This window comes from Salvelinus namaycush, chromosome 3 (genome assembly GCF_016432855.1).
Source record: "Salvelinus namaycush isolate Seneca chromosome 3, SaNama_1.0, whole genome shotgun sequence".
Taxonomy (NCBI): domain Eukaryota; kingdom Metazoa; phylum Chordata; class Actinopteri; order Salmoniformes; family Salmonidae; genus Salvelinus; species Salvelinus namaycush.
Window position 1 is genome coordinate 22,878,626 of NC_052309.1, and position 20,647 is coordinate 22,899,272.

At 41.7% G+C, this 20,647-nt stretch overlaps 1 protein-coding gene across 1 annotated transcript in view; it reads right to left on the reverse strand.

The window, feature by feature from the left end:
- Positions 1 to 6,302: 6,302 nt before the first annotated feature.
- LOC120043684 (transmembrane protein FAM155B-like) overlaps positions 6,303 to 20,647 on the reverse strand; it is a 50,980-nt gene continuing 36,635 nt past the window's right edge. Inside the window, exons 2-3 of the mRNA XM_038988238.1 lie at positions 6,749 to 6,920; positions 6,303 to 6,613 (exon numbers count right to left, since the gene is read on the reverse strand). Coding sequence (XP_038844166.1) covers positions 6,303 to 6,613; positions 6,749 to 6,920 — 483 coding nt within the window. The remainder of the gene's footprint in view (positions 6,614 to 6,748; positions 6,921 to 20,647) is intronic.

Genomic DNA, 20,647 nt, shown 5'->3' on the forward strand with positions numbered 1-20,647 from the left:
ACCTGAGCTGACTGATGCTCAAACGATAGCACAGTGACAGTTATCTCCATCCACATCTAGTCAGGGGGACGGTACGGTAACCCACACACTGATACCGTAAAATAAAGTGTTCCCGTTTGTTAGATCCGCCCCTCCATCTCTCATTGGCTATTACACGCCACTCCGTTGGAAAAAAAGGTAATTGCTATGCGGGGTCCTTGAGACGTCCCTACCATATTGAAGTTGAATTGTAAAATGGTTAAGCCAAGGGTTTAGGTTAGGGTTATGGCAGCAGCTAATGGGGATCCATAATAAATACAAATCTTGAATATAATGTAACCTGTCTTGAATATAATGCAACCTGTTAGAGGTCAATATTCTGGCTTACCTGAGACCACACATAACCTAAGTGTATTTCAGAGACACACATTCTGAATGCTTAGCCATGCACCATAAATTACAAGTGTTACTATGTACAGTAACCGGGATCTTCTGGACAAAAGCGTTCACCTAAAAATGAGTAAGGGATGCTTTTAACATTTCACATGTCCGCCACTAATTAGGGTCCCCTGAGAAACATCAACCAAAAGTATGTTCTTATTCTGTAACACTATTTGGGGGTATCAATAACCTTGGAGTCATGCTATGTAAATTATTTTGGTGACATATCTTTTCTGGGTGCATGCCCACAGCCCCATTGCTTGCTCACTGGTCATGCCCCCAACATTATTACAATATCAACAGCTGAAGACATACGAGGCCTTCTGAAAGCACATAGAGCTGACATCTTTAAAGTGTTAATATAAAAGTCATTATAGCGTTATAGTAACATATGTAGAGCGATATATTTTCATACCCTCAAGCCTGTCAGTTAAAAGGACAGGAATTGTGAAATTCATATGTCAAAGAACTTTGAATAAACATACACACATGATCAAGTTCTGTTTTCTGCCAACAAATTCAGCCATTCTTCCACTATGACTGATGGTCAGTGCCCATTGTGGCATGAAGCACATCCTGTCATCAGCCATGAGAATCTATGACCTTATCCATCTACTGTATGTATGTATTGGATAGGGATATACATTTTGGTTCTGTGACAGTGCACTGTTTATGTCTCATAATGAGATCATGTGGGATACAGTTGGTTAAAGTGACGATGATGCATCATGTGAAAATGGCAATGGAAAACCATGATGGCTCCCTATTAATTTCCTCTTCTAAACACTGTCATTTGTGTAAAATACACATTCATATTTTCCATAGTTACACATTTAAACCCACTATAAACAGATGCGGTGCAGTGTGAGTTTCTTCATGACCTGACTGGATTTACCAAATCCGCCCATTCAAGTCAACTCAGACATTTTGTTCACAGCTGTTTGGTTATAATGATATGCTGTTTAAAACATGTCTAATGAATCCCTCTCTCTCTCACACTCACTGCCTGTCACACATTCAGGTCCACAGGAGTACCTCAGTGGGCCTGTGGAGGTGGGGGGGGGGTTGAACCGGGACTGGTATTCCACTTTCCAGCGCTGAGCCCCTTCCATGTCAGAGCTATCCGTAATCCTCAAAGTGTTAGACTCCCTTTGAAACAGCAGGATCTGTCAGCTCTTGGCATGGGGAGAGAGAGCGGTGCTGCCCAGCTCACTCCTGTCTAGGCATCTGTCACAGAACACTTGGCTGCAAGACTTCAAATATTATGGATGGTGTTTGGCTATAAATTGGAAAAATATGATTAAAACAGGAGAGTGTAATAATTTCCTCATGCCCACTAAAAAGATCAACGTAGTATATTATGGGGCCTCATTTAAGCCCCACCCCCTCAGCCATCTGATGATTTCACAGTGAAAAGCATTAAAGCAAATAGAATGGCACAATGACAAGGCCCTCAGCATACAGTACTCTAGTACCTGGATCCCTTTTTAGTTGTTGTTTGTTTGAAGGATTTGATGATTAGCTGCATACACTACCAGTAACAGCCTGTTGATGTCAGACTAGTCACTTCTTATTTGAGTCCCTGAGAGCCTCTGGCCTCTCACACAGTAATGGTGTAAAACATTGGCTGTGACCTATATCCTTCCTCGTTGATGTAATCTCTCAGGTCATAAGGTAACATTATGTGTTGACCTTCTGAGTTTATTTGACCAACACATGAACACTGGCCATAGATATATTGTTGGTAAGCCTGGAAAGCTACAGGAAAGCTTTAGGATCTGCTGGTTTCTGTTTTGTCAATGTTTCAGCACAATAGGCAGTAAGTGACTCCATCTGGTTTTCCAAGTCTAGATCTGTTGTGGATTGGTAGGCAACCCCAGGAGCCTGCAGACACCAAGGCCCCCAATGGTAAGGAATGCCCATCACTGTCATAAAAGAGTAAAGCAGTGATTCCAGCACTGTTGTTTTTATGCATAGCAGAACAGACATGAACATACATAAAATCCCAGACAACCCCTGTCTATCACCCACTAACATTCAGTGGTGCTATGTAAATACAGGCAAAACAATCACTGACCCATATTTATTCTATTTAAGTATGCCCAAGAATATCTCCAGCGTTAACTAGATGATGTTCATGTTTCTACATAGTGATACATTTCTACAGACATGACAGTGGTGGGTGGGAAGGTAATAGGTAATACATTGACAAAATAAAACAGTTTGTGGGGAACATACCTTAAATCATGGATCCTTTGTCTCCATCCCAGAACCAAGTGGGGCTGTCCCTATATCTTTCATGGGCCATGTCTGTTCCTTAAAGTATTAACTTTAGAAAGGACTTTCTGTAGAAGCACCATTCCAAGAGCAATAAAACAAGCTTCATATAAATATGCCTTTTATCACTTTCCAGCATTGGGAATGGATCATGCTTTTAGAGGAGCTTTATGAGATCCAATGTTCAGAATGAGATTTGAACATCAATACAACAGAGAACTGGGAAACTGCCCTTTTCTGATGTGAAGATTTGCTGTGATCCATTATTTTTCTCAACATCTGACAGATGTCAACAGAACAGCAGACGTATTAGAGAGACCAGGCCCTCATACTGCACTGTTTGAAGAGAAATAACAACATTATTGCAAAAATCAATCAGACACAAGTGCTGTCAGAGTGGATATACTGTACACTGTAGTACCACCAAATAATGTTGGAGACTACTTCAGCAGATAATATGCATAATTCACAAGGACATGAATAGGCCACTCACAAGGTAATCATTTCAAATCATTTCAAAAGGTGTACCATTTATGAAACACTTGACCATGCTAATGTGGTTTCTCACTCCAGTGTTTAAAGCGAAACTAAAATAAGAACATACTTACACACAGAGTAGACTTTTTTGTTTTCTAAGGCAATTTGCTTATCAAGGCATACTGTCACACATCACATTTGAAATGTGATTGTGATAATCCAATGTGCAGTAGTCGGTGTCTATTTGTTGATGTTCCAGGAATTTGACTGATCATATAACAGTAGGAAGTTAAATCATATTGTTTAATAGCAATCAGTATAAAACCTTCTCACTGACATTGATGCAGAAATAGTATGGTGCTGCAGACAGTTCTCTCACAAATATACAGCATACGGATTTTCTCACACTTCTCACTTAACAATAGCTCTCTCTACTGGTAAAACAGAGTAACACGGATGACATGATTTATGTGACCTATCAACTGATATATTTCTCTGCATGATTATGATGGTGATGCTCACCTTTAATCTAAATGTCAGGTTGTATAACATTGTACTGCTCACAAAAAGAGAGGCTGTTGATGAACAATTGTATTACTTTATTGGGCTTTAACAGTGAACAGGCACTGATCCGCCCAAAATACAATAGAAACAGAAAACCGATTTCATATATACAGGTTAGCTAGAAACACAGATATGGGATAATATTTGTTTTTAGAACGGAATTAATTAGCACAGTTTCAAAACAATCTCAGAGAAAAATAAATGTTATTAGAACTAGTGCAAAAAGTTCTAAACATTAAAGCACAGTGTATAAAATGGCATAAGAAGTATTTCCCTTACAGAATACAGGCTTAGGACACCAGTGTAGATTTATATCCCCTTTTCCCTCATCTGATAGAGGTACGATTCCTTCATATTCTAGTAGGATGAGCAACAGCCATGACTGATATGAATGAAGGGTACAAGTGGCCTTTTTGGAAATAGGGAGACCAGACAATGTTTCACACGTTAGTCATACAAGGCAGGCAGGATTTTCAATCCCAAGGTATAGTTATCAACATGGTTGTCTCTTTTACAGTGTTTGGTATCTTCAACCAGTTTATAAATCAGCATGTCAACAATGTCTGTTAGATATTCAGTTAAACACCACAGTCAGTCATAAGAAAAATAACTATCTTTTAGCAATATAAACTAAAGAAACTAGCAGTTCGTTAGACACTGACAAAATTAGCGCCTACTAATTCATTGTAGGCATTAAAAGGCTACAGTGATATTATATATTTTATTTAGGATAAATAAAGAATATCATAAATGTCATACTTTTTTATATCATATATTCAAATCCAAGTTCAATTCATATACATATACTCTGTAAAAACCTCTGCTATGATATAGTTTTTCAATAGTAAAATAGTTACAATAGCTTTGTTAGGACATAAACAGTATGCCTGTGTTGTGGTAGACCAAGGTCACATACAGTATGTGTTTGGGAGGTGAACCCAGGATTACCCTAAAACAATTGTTTTGGCTTAGAATAACTTTGTAAGATACAAATAATGTGTCAAATATATTTGTATTTGTGAATCAATTTGTCACATTGGAAGACATCTTATTTCAGCTTCCCAAAGACAAGCCCAAATTTAAAAAACATTATTTAAAAAAATAATAATACACAGATTATGCCAGGAAAAGAGAGGTCAGAATAATTTTATTTTATAAATCAGAAACACATGAGAACCATTTATATAGTCATACTCTAGCTCTTCTTTACAAATAACAATACCGTGCCAACAGATGACCTTTATGAAATAAATCAAGGTGGATCTTTTTTCATATCTCTGATATTTAGAATTTAGAAGTAATATATATATATATATACGTTTTGGTTCTTTCCAAATAATGTAATCACTCTATTTCACATTGAGGGCATAGACACGCCCTAAATCTCTACTGTGACAGAAATTGTTTTTGATGATGCGACGCATTCGCATCTTGAAAATATTTTCTTAAACATTTAGCCATGATTAAGGGCCTCCTGCTCCAATTAGCCACTCTGGGTCTTTGTTATATGTTATATGTGGTAAATTGTCTGTTTTATGAGTAAGAAATGATTGGTGTAGTTATAATCCAGACAGTCTTCCATGGCACAATCATCTACCTTCTGTAAGCGATTAGACACCCAGGGGGAGTTTCCACTGGTTTCAATCAGCTTTGCATAGACACATGTTCCTCCACAGCATTAGTAGTATACCTCTGACATCTATCAAAAACAACATGGTTTACCTTCGGTGAGGATCTGTAATCTAATATTTGCATGAAATGATTCTGCTTGGTATATGACAATGAGGCTAGTGTTACTGAGAATAATAATAACTATATTTACTGTAAGCCAAACAAAGTATTTCTCGCATGTATACTATTAGCTTGATAGATGTAATGATCACCTGATTTCATGTGTTGGGTCATATAAATTATATTGCTGACTTGTTCACTGCATTTACACACACACACACACACACACACACACACACACACACACACACACACACACACACACACACACACACACACACACACACACACACACACACACAACTAATAAAAATAGCATACAAGCCTGCAACTCTTTTCCCAATTGTGCAGTTCACAAACTCAACCTCGTACGTAACTCCCCAAAACCATCACTCAACGTATTAAATAGAGTGGTGATAAGCGAAAAAGGCCATTTGTACCCAAACCCTTCTTAGAAACAGCATTCAGTACCTCTTTCAGCATGATGGGAGACCCGCCTCTTTCCCCATGCCCTCTCATGTCCTCCTTACACGTGAGATATGGCTGGCTCTCAGTTCCGAAGCCTTATCTACTACCTCCATATCCCTCTGTGTTGCGGGAGGGGAGGGCCCGTGCTTCGCCACTCCTCTAGTGTGTTGGAGGGCGAAGAGGTATACCGACCTGAAGCCTTCCCTGGAGCGGTGTATAACCTCCTCATTCCTGATGTCCTGTGGAGGGGACTGGATGGAGAGAGAGGGTTATAAAGCCTCACTCCTCAGGTAGTGGGAAGGAAGGGAGTCTCTGTAGACTGGAAGCCGGGGGGGGGAACAGTAGAAACTCTTGTTCATCATCAGTCACTCCTCTCGGGCAGAGCTCTCCTCCAGGGGCATGGGCACCATGGCCTCCAGGCCCACAGCGCCACTGCTCTGGACAGTGGAAAAGGAGATGACAGTGTGCAGCAGGATGAGGACCAGAACACACAGTCTGAGTCTGCTGCTGCACAGCCGCGATGCAGCTGACACAGGCGGGGAGCTGCGCCGCTGCCATGATGATGACCCCGGAAGCTGGGCCAGGGCACACGCCGCCCCCACAGAGGGGTCGCAGCCACTCCGTCTGACGTCACAACACTCTGGGTCTGCATTGGTTAAATGGTTTTCTAGTAGCCCTGCATCACACACAGAGAAGAAACAGATTTCTTCAGATGACAAACAAGTTACAGTCCCTGTGAAATTATGGGAGGTGAGAGAAAAATGGCAACACAAACAACAGAATGTCAGTCAAGGCCCCAATCATACTGTACCTGTACAGATGAAACTGGATTGTCCTCCATAGACCAAGTCGTCATTGTCTGGTAACACAAAGGGGCACATGGTCTGGACCTCCAGACAATATTGCTTGCAGGGAATCCTGTGGTGACACTGGCTCTGGGTGGCGTTGAAGTATTCTGAGCATAACCAGGCTTTGTAGACTGACTGCAAGAGAAGAGCACAGCGCCTGGCAGCTTTCACACACAGCAGGTTTTTGTCATAGCAGTGCCCGAGGTGATAATGGGTGTAATTGAGGCTAATGGATGGACATTAAAACCATTTCTACAGTATTAGCAGCTTTTACAAACATCTACTATCTTCTGCTGAGGTGGCCATAAGTGGACAGATGATACTAATTGGGCTGACTACAGTGCAAGAAAACCTTGTCAAAACAAAGTCAACCCGGTATACACTTCATCAACAGTTTACTCTCAAGGCTATAACCACAGAACCATATAGTGAAACTTACTGAGTCAGCATATGTGGTAATGCACACTGTAAATCACTGTAACAAGCACTGTTTGGGGCAAACTGGAGTACAGTACAATGTATCTAAAGGAGACGCAGGGCATATTTTCAACCTACTCAGAAAGCTCTTCACCGGGCCCTGTGTATGATAAAGTAAGAGAGATAAATATAGCTGTTAATATGAGCAAGTTGGCAGCAGCTCTCCATAGACAGATGCACAGGAAGCAGGGCAGCAGTGATGTAGACAGAGGACCACAGCAGTTTCTTCACCTCCGCTCTGCTGTGGAGCCAAGGGCTACTGCTGTCATGGCAGCAGGATGAGCCAGAGCCTCTTTCACAGCCATTATATTTATCATCGGTATAGTACACACAACACTACAACCATCTTTTGCTCTAATCACAAGAGGATAAGATGATGCTTATCCAGTGACACATCAACCCAAGGAGATGGGGTTAATCTAAAGGACTAAAGTCACCTGCCCCACCAAGAATAAACATGGTAGATCGCTAAAGGAGGAGGATACTCAACAGATACTCAATTATTTTCTCGCACAATTAAAACAAACTACATTGCACACTATTACACCTTAGCCCAATGTTCAGTATGTCTTCCTCTGCGTGCTTCCTCGATTCACCTTTCAATTACAAACTCCTGAGAGACACAGATATGAGAGAGGAATTCCCTGACTACATTTCCATACACATTAACCTGCAGTATATTGCTGACAGATGGTACGCTGGAATTGTGTTTCGAGAATGACAAAGACCATCTAGGGACTCAGCAACATCCTCAAGAACAAGGGGCCTCAGAACTGAACTCATCTGAATAAATAAGTTCAAACCACAGAAGTTGACTCTAACATAAGATGTTATCCAACATTTTTGTACTGTATGTACAACCTATTGCAACACAATACTAATCCTGTAATAAGAAATAAAATACTTGAGGGATGAGGGGATTAGAAGAATAAATTGTGTATCTCATCCATTCTTACCAATTTTGTTTACTGTAGGTCTACTTTCTCCCTCTTTGGGTAGAAACCATCAATAATATTCCAACATTAGTTTCTGACATGTTTAGCATTAAAAGCTACTGAAAAGCACATGATAATAAACCCTAGTGCATGGTGACAGACAGTAGCTGGCAGAGAAAGGAACCAATGACGGGAGGGATAAATCGATTTTAGGTGTAATCAATGAGCCTCCAGCAAGCACTGATTCATTCAATCTCAATCTGGGATTAAGTTCAAAACTCCTTCATCCTCTTCTTGCGATGCCATGTCTGCAATCTGTACAAAGACTCCATTTTATATGGTTGTATTGGGGACAATTTAGCTTCACCGCACACAGCAATCAAAGATGGTGACTATCACATTCGTGCCAAATTCAAACCCTGTTCACACTTGTGTGCTCTCCACTAAATTATGAAGTTCCCCAATTTTGCTACTGATTTTAAACACGTGACTATGAAATATCAGTTCTGTGTAATTCAAGTGGAGTTCTTTCCTCCAACTGGTGCATTTATTTGGAGTGCATTGTGTTTGTCATGTATTGACACTGCTTTTCCCTATATAGAGTCATAGAACACTGGTCACTTTAATCATTTGTACATACTGTTTTACCCACGTTATATGTATACTGAACAAAAATACAAAACGCAACATGCAACAATATCAAAGATTTTACTGAGTTACAGTTCATATAGGGAAATCAATCAATTGAAATAAATTCATTAGGTCCTAATCTATGGATTTCACATGACTGGGAATAGAGAAAACCAGTCAGTATCTGGTATAGAGAAAACCAGTCAGTATCTGGTATGACCACCATTTGCCTCATGCAGCGCGACACATCACCTTCGCATAGAGTTGATCAGGCTGTTGATTGTGGCCTGTGGAATGTTGTCCCACTTCTCTTCAATGGCTGTGCGAAGTTGCTGGACATTGGCGGGAACTGGTACACGATGTCATAAACAACGATCCAGAGCATCCCAAACATGCTCAATGGGTGAAATGTCTGGCGTGTATGAATAACTGTGACATTTTCAGCTTCCAGGAATTGTGTACAGATCCTTGCGACATGGGGCCGTGCATTATCATGGCGGCGGATGAATGGCACAACAATGGGCCTCAGGAACTCGTCCTGGTATCTCTGTGCATTCATATTGTCATCGATAAAATGCAAATTGTGCTCGTTGTCCGTAGCTTATGCCTGCCCATACCATAACCCCACCGCCACCATGGGGCACTCTGTTCACAACGTTGACATCAGCAAACCACTCACCCACACGACACCGGTACAGTTGAAACTGGGATTAATTTGAGAAAGGCCTGTGAATATGTTGTTATGATGATAGTCTGCTGTAGCCATTGTAATGTTTGTCTCTGTGTTGGTTAAAAGAGGCTACTAGTTAATTGGTCATTGCTCATTGTGGTTTAGCTCACGACGTGGCACCAGGTATTTCTACCTACTGTAGCTCTGCCAGTCTTCTGTAGTGTTGTTTGAGAGTGTTGATGTGGTAGGCCACTTTTGTTGCTATGCTCGTAGCCTGATTCTAGGCCAGATCTAGTGTGGATTATTTTAGGTTTGATTTTGATGTCAGAACCTGTCAAAAAAATGTCATTGTTCGTGTGTTTTTGTATTTTCGCTTATTTTGCGGACATTATTATTTATTCTGACCACCGCTACCATCACTACAATTGACTTGTGAATGAAATCAGATGTTTTTCCTTTTCTTATCCTTAGCCTGCCTCCCCGACCGCAAGACACGTTTACCTTTTCAAAGTGTAAAAACAGCTGGAGCATTATAGCACTTGGGGATTTTGGATAATGCCTCTGAAAAACTTATATCTAGTAACATTAAGTTGACTTATCTCTGTAACAATATCACAATGATGAACGTACACAAAGTAAATGCCACCTATGGCCACCCCTGAGTTCACTATCAACACTGTCGAGGCCAGCTTGATTGATGCTGACATACAGTTGAAGTCGGAAGTTTACACACACCTTAGCCAAATACATTTAAACTCAGTTTTTCACAATTCCTGACATTTAATCCTAGTAAAAATGTCCTGTCTTAGGTCATTTAGGATCACCACTTTATTGTAAGAATGTGAAATGTCAGAATAATAGTAGAGAGAATGATTTTTCAGCTTTTATTTATTTCATCATATTCCCAGTGGGTCAAGTTTACATACACTCTATTAGTATTTGGTAGCATTGCCTTTAAATTGTTTAAATTGGGTCAAACATTTTGAGTAGCCTTCCACAAGCTTCCCACAATAAGTTGGGTGAATGTTGGCCCATTCCTCCTGACAGAGCTGGTATAACTGAGTCAGGTTTGTAGGCCTCCTTGCTCACACGCTTTTTCAGTTCTGCCCACAAATTTTCTATGGGATTGAGGTCAGGGCTTTGTGATGGCCAGTCCAATACCTTGACTTTGTTGTCCTTAAGCAATTTTGCCCCATCTTTGGAAGTATGTTTGGGGTCATTGTCCATTTGGAAGACCCATTTGCGACCAAGCTTTAACTTCCTGACTGATGTCTTGAGATGTTGCTTCAATATATCCACATAATTTTCACCCCTTGCGATGCCATCTATTTTGTGAAGTGCACCAGTCCTTCCTGCAGCAAAGCACCCCACAACATGATGCTGCCACCCCCGTGCTTCATGCTTGGGATGGTGTTCTTTGGCTTGCAAGCCTTCCCCTTTTTCCTCCAAACATAACGATGGTCATTATGGCCAAACAGTTCTATTTTTGTTTCATCAGACCAGAGGACATTTCTTCAAAAAGTACAATCTTTGTCACCATGTGCAGTTGCAAACCGTAGTCTGGCTTTTTTTATGGCAGTTTTGGAGCAGTGGCTTCTTCCTTGCTGAGCGGCCTTTCAGGTTATGTCGATATAGGATTCGTTTTACTGTGGATATAGATACTTTTGTACCTGTTTCCTCAGAGACAGAACGCGTCTCCTTCCTGAGCGGTATGATGGCTGCGTGGTCCCATGGTGTTTATACTTGCGTACTATTGTTTGTAAAGATGAACGTGGTACCTTCAGGCGTTTTGAAATTGCTCCCAAGGATGAACCAGACTTGTGGAGGTCTACAATTTGTTTTCTGAGGTCTTGGCTGATTTATTTTTGATTTTTCCCATGATGTCAAGCAAAGAGGCACTGAATTTGAAGGTAGGCCTTGAAATACATCCACAGGTACACCTCCAATTGACTCAAATTATGTCAATTAGCCTATCAGAAGCTTCTAAAGCCATGACATAATTTCTGGAATTTTCCAAGCTGTTTAAAGGCACCGTCAACTTAGTGTATGTATACTTCTGACCCACTGGAATTGTGATACAGTGAAATAATCTGTCTGTAAACAATTGTTGGAAAAATGACTTGTGACATGCACAAAGTAGATGTCCTAACCGACTTGCCAAAACTATAGTTTGTTAACAAGAAATTTGTGAAGTGGTTGAAAAACTAGTTTTATTGACTCCAACCTAAGTGTATGTAAACTTCTGACTTTAACTGTAGATCTACAGCACCGACCAACGATACTGTAGGAAAAAAAATTGTGGACTCGTCTTGCCAAAGCAAACTGCACAAGGTACAAAAACTTAACAGAATCAATGGTTTAAGTTACATTTAGGCCTAAAGTTAACTTTAAATGCTGCACACAGTTGGATGAAGTCTACTCTTCAAGCTAATTGGGGGCTCTTTAATGTCTGCTTTTTAACAACCTTTCCATGGATTTTCTCATGACATCAGGGCTTTGTCTGCCTTTTTTATTAGGCCTATTAAAAAGTCTGCCCTCGGGTGTATTCATTAGTCGGATTCTGTTGAAAACATTTAGTCTGTTGCAAAACGTTTAGCAACAGAAACCGTTTACCGTTTAATTTATGAACCAAACGTGGAGGGACCTACATTCATTTGTCTAATAGAAACTGTTGTTTTCATTGCAAAACGTTTTCCGTTTGGAGGAAACGGTTGACTAAACGTTTTGCAACGAAAACAACAGTTTCTATTAGACAAATGAATGTAGTTCCCTACCCGTTTGGTTCATAAATTAAACGGTAAACGGTTTCTGTTGCTAAACGTTTTGCAACAGACTAAATGTTTTCAACAGATCCAACTAATGAATACACCCCTGGGCATCCCCAGTCAGTCGACAACACCCTTTTAAAACCAGGCCTGTCTTCCACACAGCAATCCTTTGCACAGTTAGAGACCACACAGCGTGACATGGGTAGTCAAGTCTTATAAAATGTCTGTTTTGATTGTACTTCTTTGGGCACGGCTTTGCACATACTGCTGTATAGTCTACTACAGTCTTTGTCAATGCAAAAGTTGCCTGCAGTATTCTTTTCACCAGCAGATGTCCTTACTGCTACACCGAAATCCTGTTTGTGTCACCAGAAATCATACAGCATGGTTAACACCCAATGATTCAAAATAATTTCCTATAAAATGTGAAGAATCACAAACCCATAATTTATTTTCCAATCATAATAAAACTACCTTAATTAAACAAACTTAGGTGAGTTTGATGTGAAGAGTTTTAACAGTCAGAAAGCAATCAGTAATTGTATAGAGCAGTGCAATTGATTGAGATGGCTTTCAGACCGACACCATTACATTAATGCAGTGAATTCCTGGTCAAATAGACTTTGAGTACATTATGAACCCAAACCCAAATCATTAAATTATGTTCTACATAAAGGTGATAGTCTGCCTGCTAGAAGGGCTAAAAGCTAGCTTGACTTTGCTTTCCTTGAGTCTGTGAAAGAACACAATCAGAGTGTGCTAACCTGACAACATGGCTTTGTGTGGGTCTCAGACTAAGGAGTGTTAGCCGCTTGTCTGGCTCTGAATGTGGGCCTGTTAACCTGGCTGGCTGGCTATCCTTATACAGCCCAATGAGCTGGCTCTATGCCCGGCCCGGCAGACAGACGTACAGCACAGGGCTGCTCTAACAGGCTGGAGACAGTCAACTGCATGAGACCAATGATTTTTCAAGTGCTCAATAGAAAAACACAAGAGACACAGTGAAAAGAAGCCTTCTACCACTCCTACAGTTTTTCACATGCTGCTGTAACCTGTTTCCATTCCTGTACAGTGTAGCTAAAGTGCAGATAAGTGATGTATTTCATGTAAGCTCTTTTAAAATGTGTGACAGATGTCTTGTGTATGCAGCAAGTGTCTAGTATGTAAAGGTGAGGTAGAACGTAATGAGTCATATTCACTGTCTGCGGCAGGTCCTATATTTGGCCAGGACTGAAAGTGATGAGGAAAGCATCCAGAGCAGATTCAATTAAAGCAAAGTACGTCTGCACTGTTTTAATCACCTCGTTAAGCATGGTGTTAAGCAGGTATCTAATCATGAACCTTTTGGAGTCAGTTCTATGGTGGAGCCAGTTAGCAGCCATTGTCTCTCAGAGCAGATGTGATTTGCAATATTTTTTTCTCCAAGATAAGACCATAACTACCTCAATGTTTGGATAAGCCAAAGCAAAACAAGCCCTTTCACATCCAGGTGGCAGAGTGGTCCTCTGTAGCTCAGTTGGTAAAGCATGCGTTTGTTACTTCCAAAGCCAGGATAGTGGGTTTGATTCCTGGGACCATGCATACATAAGAATCTATGCATGCATGACTGTAAGTCACTTTGGATAAAAGCGTCTGTTTAATGGCATAGTATATTTATTCAGAACCTCTTAATTTGTTCCATTTATCAATTAGTCAACTCATGAGTTTTTCATCAAACATATGCAGTAGTTATGCTTATTCATTTCACAGTGCAAGAACCAGTGTGAGTGCCTCTCCTCTCCACTCCTGCCACTACACAAGCAAACCTGTCATTATGCACAGCTCAGGAAAAGAGCAGAGAGCAAGTTAAGAGCATGAGCCTCAAAGGTTCGCTTGGAGTTGCCAAAACAAGTCTAGAAAGTCCTAGCATTATGGAGTGTGTTGTATTCAATTTACCTACAGCTTATTACAGTATTGCCTACTCAAATCTTCTACTATTTTAATTTTCCCTCCTATACTTTTAGCTAGGATACATTTTTTATTTCACCTTCATTTATACAGGTAAGTCAGTTAAGAACAAATTCATATTTACAATGGCGACCTGTCAAACATTAAAATGCTCCATGCCCGTGGAGCACCTGGCTTGCTGTTAAATCAATAGGTAGCTTGTTGCTAAGGGGAGGAACCACACAACTCCAAATGAATTGTTCCAAGAGAATCCTTTGGAGTCTGTATCAGTTCTAACGAATATGACCTCAGATCACACTCAGTTAGTACAAAATACAGACCAGTTTTAGTCCAACACATTTGAGACATTGACAAGCGATACCGTCAAGTATCTTTTGTTGCAGAACTAACCAGTGGTAGCTTTAATAGATCGGTTTTCAAGTATTTATGACCTATAGGGAATCTAGAATCCAAATATACTTAGCAACCCCATATGGCTACCTTTGGGACAAAAGCTATACTGTATGTTATAGGAATATATTATTGAAGACGGTCTTAAGAGCTCTCTCTCTCCAAAATAAATTATCATCGCTAAAGGGGATAGAAGTCCTGCTATAAGAGCTCTCTTTCTTTCTGTATCTCTCTCCCAAATCTATTCTCATAGCTAAAGGGGTCAGGTGACAGTGGGCCTACACTGCAGCTCTATGGCAGCTGGGTTCCTTTTCAGTAACAGTGATGTGAAGCAATTATACATGTATAAATTGGGTGGAAATGGCCCAGCATACAGCTGTCATAAACATGTATCCTCTGAATAATCAGAAAGATCAAGTCTCACTGAAGACCTGGATCAAGGAACACCTTATTGTTGGAAAGAGAATACTGGCATGGGTCAGAAAAATGTATCAGGAGCTTCTGATGGGTCAACATCTGACTTAAATGATCACAAGATCATGTTGAACATTATAACATTAGTTGATCACTTTTCCCCCTGCATGACTATACTACTGGAGTTGTATTACAGGATAATGCAGTGCTAAGCATAATGGCACATTAAAACATGATACACAGGAATGTGACACACAGGTATCTGTGTGTCGGTCTGGAAGATAGAGACCATAGAATACTACAGTTCCGGATGGAGGTTTCCAGTCAGTGGCCAGAGTGGAGATACAGATACGATTAAGAGCAACAGATGCCCTAGTTTTGCCCTGTGTCTTCCATGTCGGTTGCCAATAGATGAGTCACTCTGCTTTCTCTGATGTCTACTTGCAATAGTGCTATTCCCTATTCTAGGAAAATAATATATTCTTCCAAGTGTATTGTTTGTAATAAACTGGTAATAGATGTGCTTTAGATATATCTCTCCCAAATATTTCAAAATATGCATTCAGACATTTCCATACACTACATGTACAGTAGCAAGATAGGGAGACCGGTAGGTTTCAGGAAGAGCCCTGATGTTCATAACATGGTGCATCAAGTCCACTAAACATCTGTTGTAGGAAGTTCTTGTTAATCAACGTCCACCGCAATAGCTGTTGTATTAAGACCGGTATAGTACCTCTGCTATGTTGTACTATAAGTAGCATTAAAAGCACAGACACACCTTTGGATGTAGGTTTTGATCTGTTGGTTGATTGGCATCTACAGGAGCAGGTGTTTGTGGCATACTAATCTCAGATATCTATGAAGACTAATTTTAGGATTAACTGTGAAGTTTCTGTCAGAAAAAGCTAATTGCTGGAGGAAGAATCTTTGACTGCTCCTGAATATACGTGTAATATGTTGGCTACAGATGATATCGCTTCAAACAGTTGTGTTGGCTCAATCCTTTGGATGTCCCTCTGTTTTCTTATCTTAACTGTGAGATGTTTAATATTATTGACTCTACTTTATCTCTGAAGAGTAAAATAAAATGTGTTACACTTCATGGTAGAACTTAAAACGCAATGCACCCTACATTTCCAGGAATAATTTCAGATTGAGTGGTGCCCATCTAATCAATGTGACAGTTTATGACAATTCTGGAATTTCTAATAACTTGAACAATCCTATCACCATTCACTACTTATCTCATCTGCACATGGTCAAAGTATCTAAACACCTGAAAAGGGACATTATCGGTAAACCCTTCAGAGGCTAGTTTAAATTGAAACATATCCTTTCTAATTGTGATTATTCTCTAAGCCATACAGAGGAAGGTTGCTAGGCACGGACTGTGGTATCTATGGTAACTGTCCCGAGGGAAGGCTAGGAGCTTGTGAACTGCCAACCCTTCATTTGGACACACTCAGCTGCCTGGACAGCTAAATAAAGACAGAGGAAACGGATCACGCAAAAAGGGAGTTTCCTCCCACACATCACAGAATATAACACTGACTGACTGCATCCATTTCATGGACAGAACATACCCAGGACCATACACATGGAGGAGAGCAGCTTAGCACATGCCACACATAGCCTACAGTGATGTGAGAGGTGGGGTGGCAGCACATTATGACCAATAGCAATGGGAACTACATTTTCATGTCAATTAACACAGCTACAATGTTATATAACCATTGTCAAGATCTTTGGAATATCCTTGTGGCAAAGAAACGACACACACATAACCTCAGCGGTGGAACTAAAATCAAATCAAATTGTATTTGTCACATACACATGGTTAGCAGATGTTAATGTGAGTGTAGCGAAATGCTTGTGCTTCTAGTTCCGACAATGCAGTAATAACCAACAAGTAATCTAACCTAACAATTCCACAACTACTACCTTATACAGACAAGTGTAAAGGCATAAAGAATATGTACATAAAGATATATGAATGAGTGATGGTACAGAATGGCATAGGCAAGATGCAGTAGATGGTATAGTGTACAGTCTATACATATGAGATGAGTAATGTAGGGTATGTAAACATAAAGTGGCATAATTTAAAGTGGCTAGTGATACATGTATTACATAAAGATGGCAAGATGCAGTGGATGATATACAGTACAGTATATACATATACATATGAGATGAGTAATGTAGGGTATGTAAACATTATATTAAGTGGCATTGTTTAAAGTGGCTAGTGGTACATTTTTACATAATTTCCATCAATTCCCATTATTAAAGTGGCTGGAGTTGAGTCAGTATGTTGGCAGCGGCCACTAAATGTTAGTGGTGGCTGTTTAACAGTCTGATGGCCTTGAGATAGAAGCTGTTTTTCAGTCTCTCGGTCCCTGCTTTGATGCACCTGTACTGACCTCGCCTTCTGGATGATAGCGGGGTGAACAGGCAGTGGCTCGGGTGGTTGTTGACCTTGATGATCTTTATGGCCTTCCTGTGACATCGGGTGGTGTAGGTGTCCTGGAGGGCAGGTAGTTTGCCCCCGGTGATGCGTTGTGCAGACCTCACTACCCTCTGGAGAGCCTTACGGTTGTGGGCGGAGCAGTTGCCGTACCAGGCGGTGATACAGCCCGACAGGATGCTCTCGATTGTGCATCTGTAGAAGTTTGTGAGTGCTTTTGGTGACAAGCCGAATTTCTTCAGCCTCCTGAGGTTGAAGAGGCGCTGCTGCGCCTTCTTCACAACGCTGTCTGTGTGGGTGGACCAATTCAGTTTGTCCGTGATGTGTACACCGAGGAACTTAAAACTTTCCACCTTCTCCACTACTGTCCCGTCGATGTGGATAGGGGGGTGCTCCCTCTGCTGTTTCCTGAAGTCCACAATCATCTCCTTTGTTTTGTTGACGTTGAGTGTGAGGTTATTTTCCTGACACCACACTCCGAGGGCCCTCACCTCCTCCCTGTAGGCCGTCTCGTCGTTGTTGGTAATCAAGCCTACCACTGTAGTGTCGTCCGCAAACTTGATGATTGAGTTGGAGGCGTGCATGGCCACGCAGTCGTGGGTGAACAGGGAGTACAGGAGAGGGCTCAGAACGCACCCTTGTGGGGCCCCAGTGTTGAGGATCAGCGGGGTGGAGATGTTGTTACCTACCCTCACCACCTGGGGGCGGCCCGTCAGGAAGTCCAGGACCCAGTTGCACAGGGCGGGGTCGAGACCCAGGGTCTCGAGCTTGATGACGAGTTTGGAGGGTACTATGGTGTTAAATGCTGAGCTGTAGTCGATGAACAGCATTCTCACATAGGTATTCCTCTTGTCCAGATGGGTTAGGGTAGTGTAAAGTGTGGTTGCGATTGCGCGTCTGTGGACCTATTGGGTCGGTAAGCAAATTGGAGTGGGTCTAGGGTGTCAGGTAGGGTGGAGGTGATATGGTTCTTGACTAGTCTCTCAAAGCACTTCATGATGACGGAAGTGAGTGCTACGGGGCGGTAGTCGTTTAGCTCAGTTACCTTAGCTTTCTTGGGAACAGGAACAATGGTGGCCCTCTTGAAGCATGTGGGAACAGCAGACTGGGATAAGGATTGATTGAATATGTCCTTAAACACACCAGCCAGCTGGTCTGCGCATGCTCTGAGGACGCGGCTGGGAATGCCGTCTGGGCCTGCAGCCTTGCGAGGGTTAACACGTTTAAATGTTTTACTCACCTCGGCTGCAGTGAAGGAGAGCCCGCAGGTTTTGGTAGCGGGCCGTGTCAGTGGCACTGTATTGTCCTCAAAGCGAGCAAAAAAGTTATTTAGTCTGTCTGGGAGCAAGACATCCTGGTCCGCGACGGGGCTGGTTTTCTTTTTGTAATCCGTGATTGACTGTAGACCCTGCCACATACCTCGTGTCTGAGCTGTTGAATTGCGACTCTACTTTGTCTCTATACTGGGACTTAGCTTGTTTGATTGCCTTGCGGAGGGAATAGCTACACTGTTTGTATTCGGTCATGTTTCTGGTCACCTTGCCCTGGTTAAAAGCAGTGGTTCGCGCTTTCAGTTTCACGCGAATGCTGCCATCAATCCACGGTTTCTGGTTTGGGAATGTTTTAATCGTTGCTGTGGGTACGACATCGTCAATGCACTTTCTAATGAACTCGCTCACCGAATCAGCGTATTCGTCAATGTTGTTGTTGGACGCAATGCGGAACATATCCCAATCCACGTGATCGAAGCAGTCTTGAAGCGTGGAATCAGATTGGTCGGACCAGCGTTGAACAGACCTGAGCGCGGGAGCTTGCTGTTTTAGTTTCTGTTTGTAGGCTGGAAGCAACAAAATGGAGTCGTGGTCAGCTTTTACGAAAGGAGGGCGGGGGAGGGCTTTATATGCGTCGCGGAAGTTAGTATAACAATGATCCAAGGTTTTACCAGCCCATGTAGCACAATCGATATGCTGATAGAATTTAGGGAGTTTTGTTTTCAGATTAGCCTTGTTAAAATCCCCAGCTACGATGAATGCAGCCTCAGGGTGTGTGGTTTCCAGTTTACAAAGAGTCAGATAAAGTTCGTTCAGGGCCATCGATGTGTCTGCTTGGGGGGGGAATATATACGGCTGTGATTATAATCGAAGAGAATTCCCTTGGTAGATAATGCGGTCGACATTTGATTGTGAGGAATTCTAAATCTGGTGAACAGAATGACTTGAGTTCCTGTATGTTATTATGATCACACCACGTCTCGTTGATCATAAGGCATACACCCCCGCCCCTCTTCTTACCAGAAAGATGTTTGTTTCTGTCGGCGAGATGCGTGAAGAAACCAGCTGGCTGCACCGACTCCGTTAGCGTCTCTCGAGTGAGCCATGTTTCCGTGAAGCAAAGAACGTTACAATCCCTGATGTCTCTCTGGAATGTTACCCTTGCTCGGATTTCATCAACCTTATTGTCAAGAGACTGGACATTGGCGAGTAGTATGCTAGGGAGTGGAGCGCGATGTGCCCGTCTCCGAAGCCTGACCAGGAGACCGCTTCGTTTTCCCCTTTTACAGCGTCGTTGTTTAGGGTCACCGGCTGGGATCAGATCCATTGTATTGGGTGGAAGGCAAAACACAGGATCCGCTTCGGGAGAGTCATATTCCTGGTTGTAACGATGGTGAGTTGACGTTGCTCTTATATTCAGTAGTTCCTCCCGACTGTATGTAATGAAACCTAAGATTACCTGGGGTACCAATGTAAGGAATAACACATAAAAAAACAAAATACTGCATAGTTTCCTAGGAACGCGAAGCGAGGCGGCCATCTCGGCCGGCGCCGGAAGTAGGAGGCCATCATTGGTCTGAATAACTAGTGGTCTGAATAACAGACAGTTGCTGTTCTGGAGCAAAATATCACAGAATTTCATATCTGAAGACGCAGTCTAATGTAACTGCTGCCCTCTGCCATATGAAGATATTAATGGGTGACAGTTATACCTGTAATGCTGGAGTGTCCATAGATCTCATCAAACATCCCCGAATGGATTCATTAAAAATCATTAGAAATCTGGCATTCTGACAAAGGTTATGGTTAATAGATAGTAAATGATGGCAGTCAGTCAATTCCGCTAAGATGCCACACAGAACAGTTGCAGCACAGAAGTAATAATATACCGCT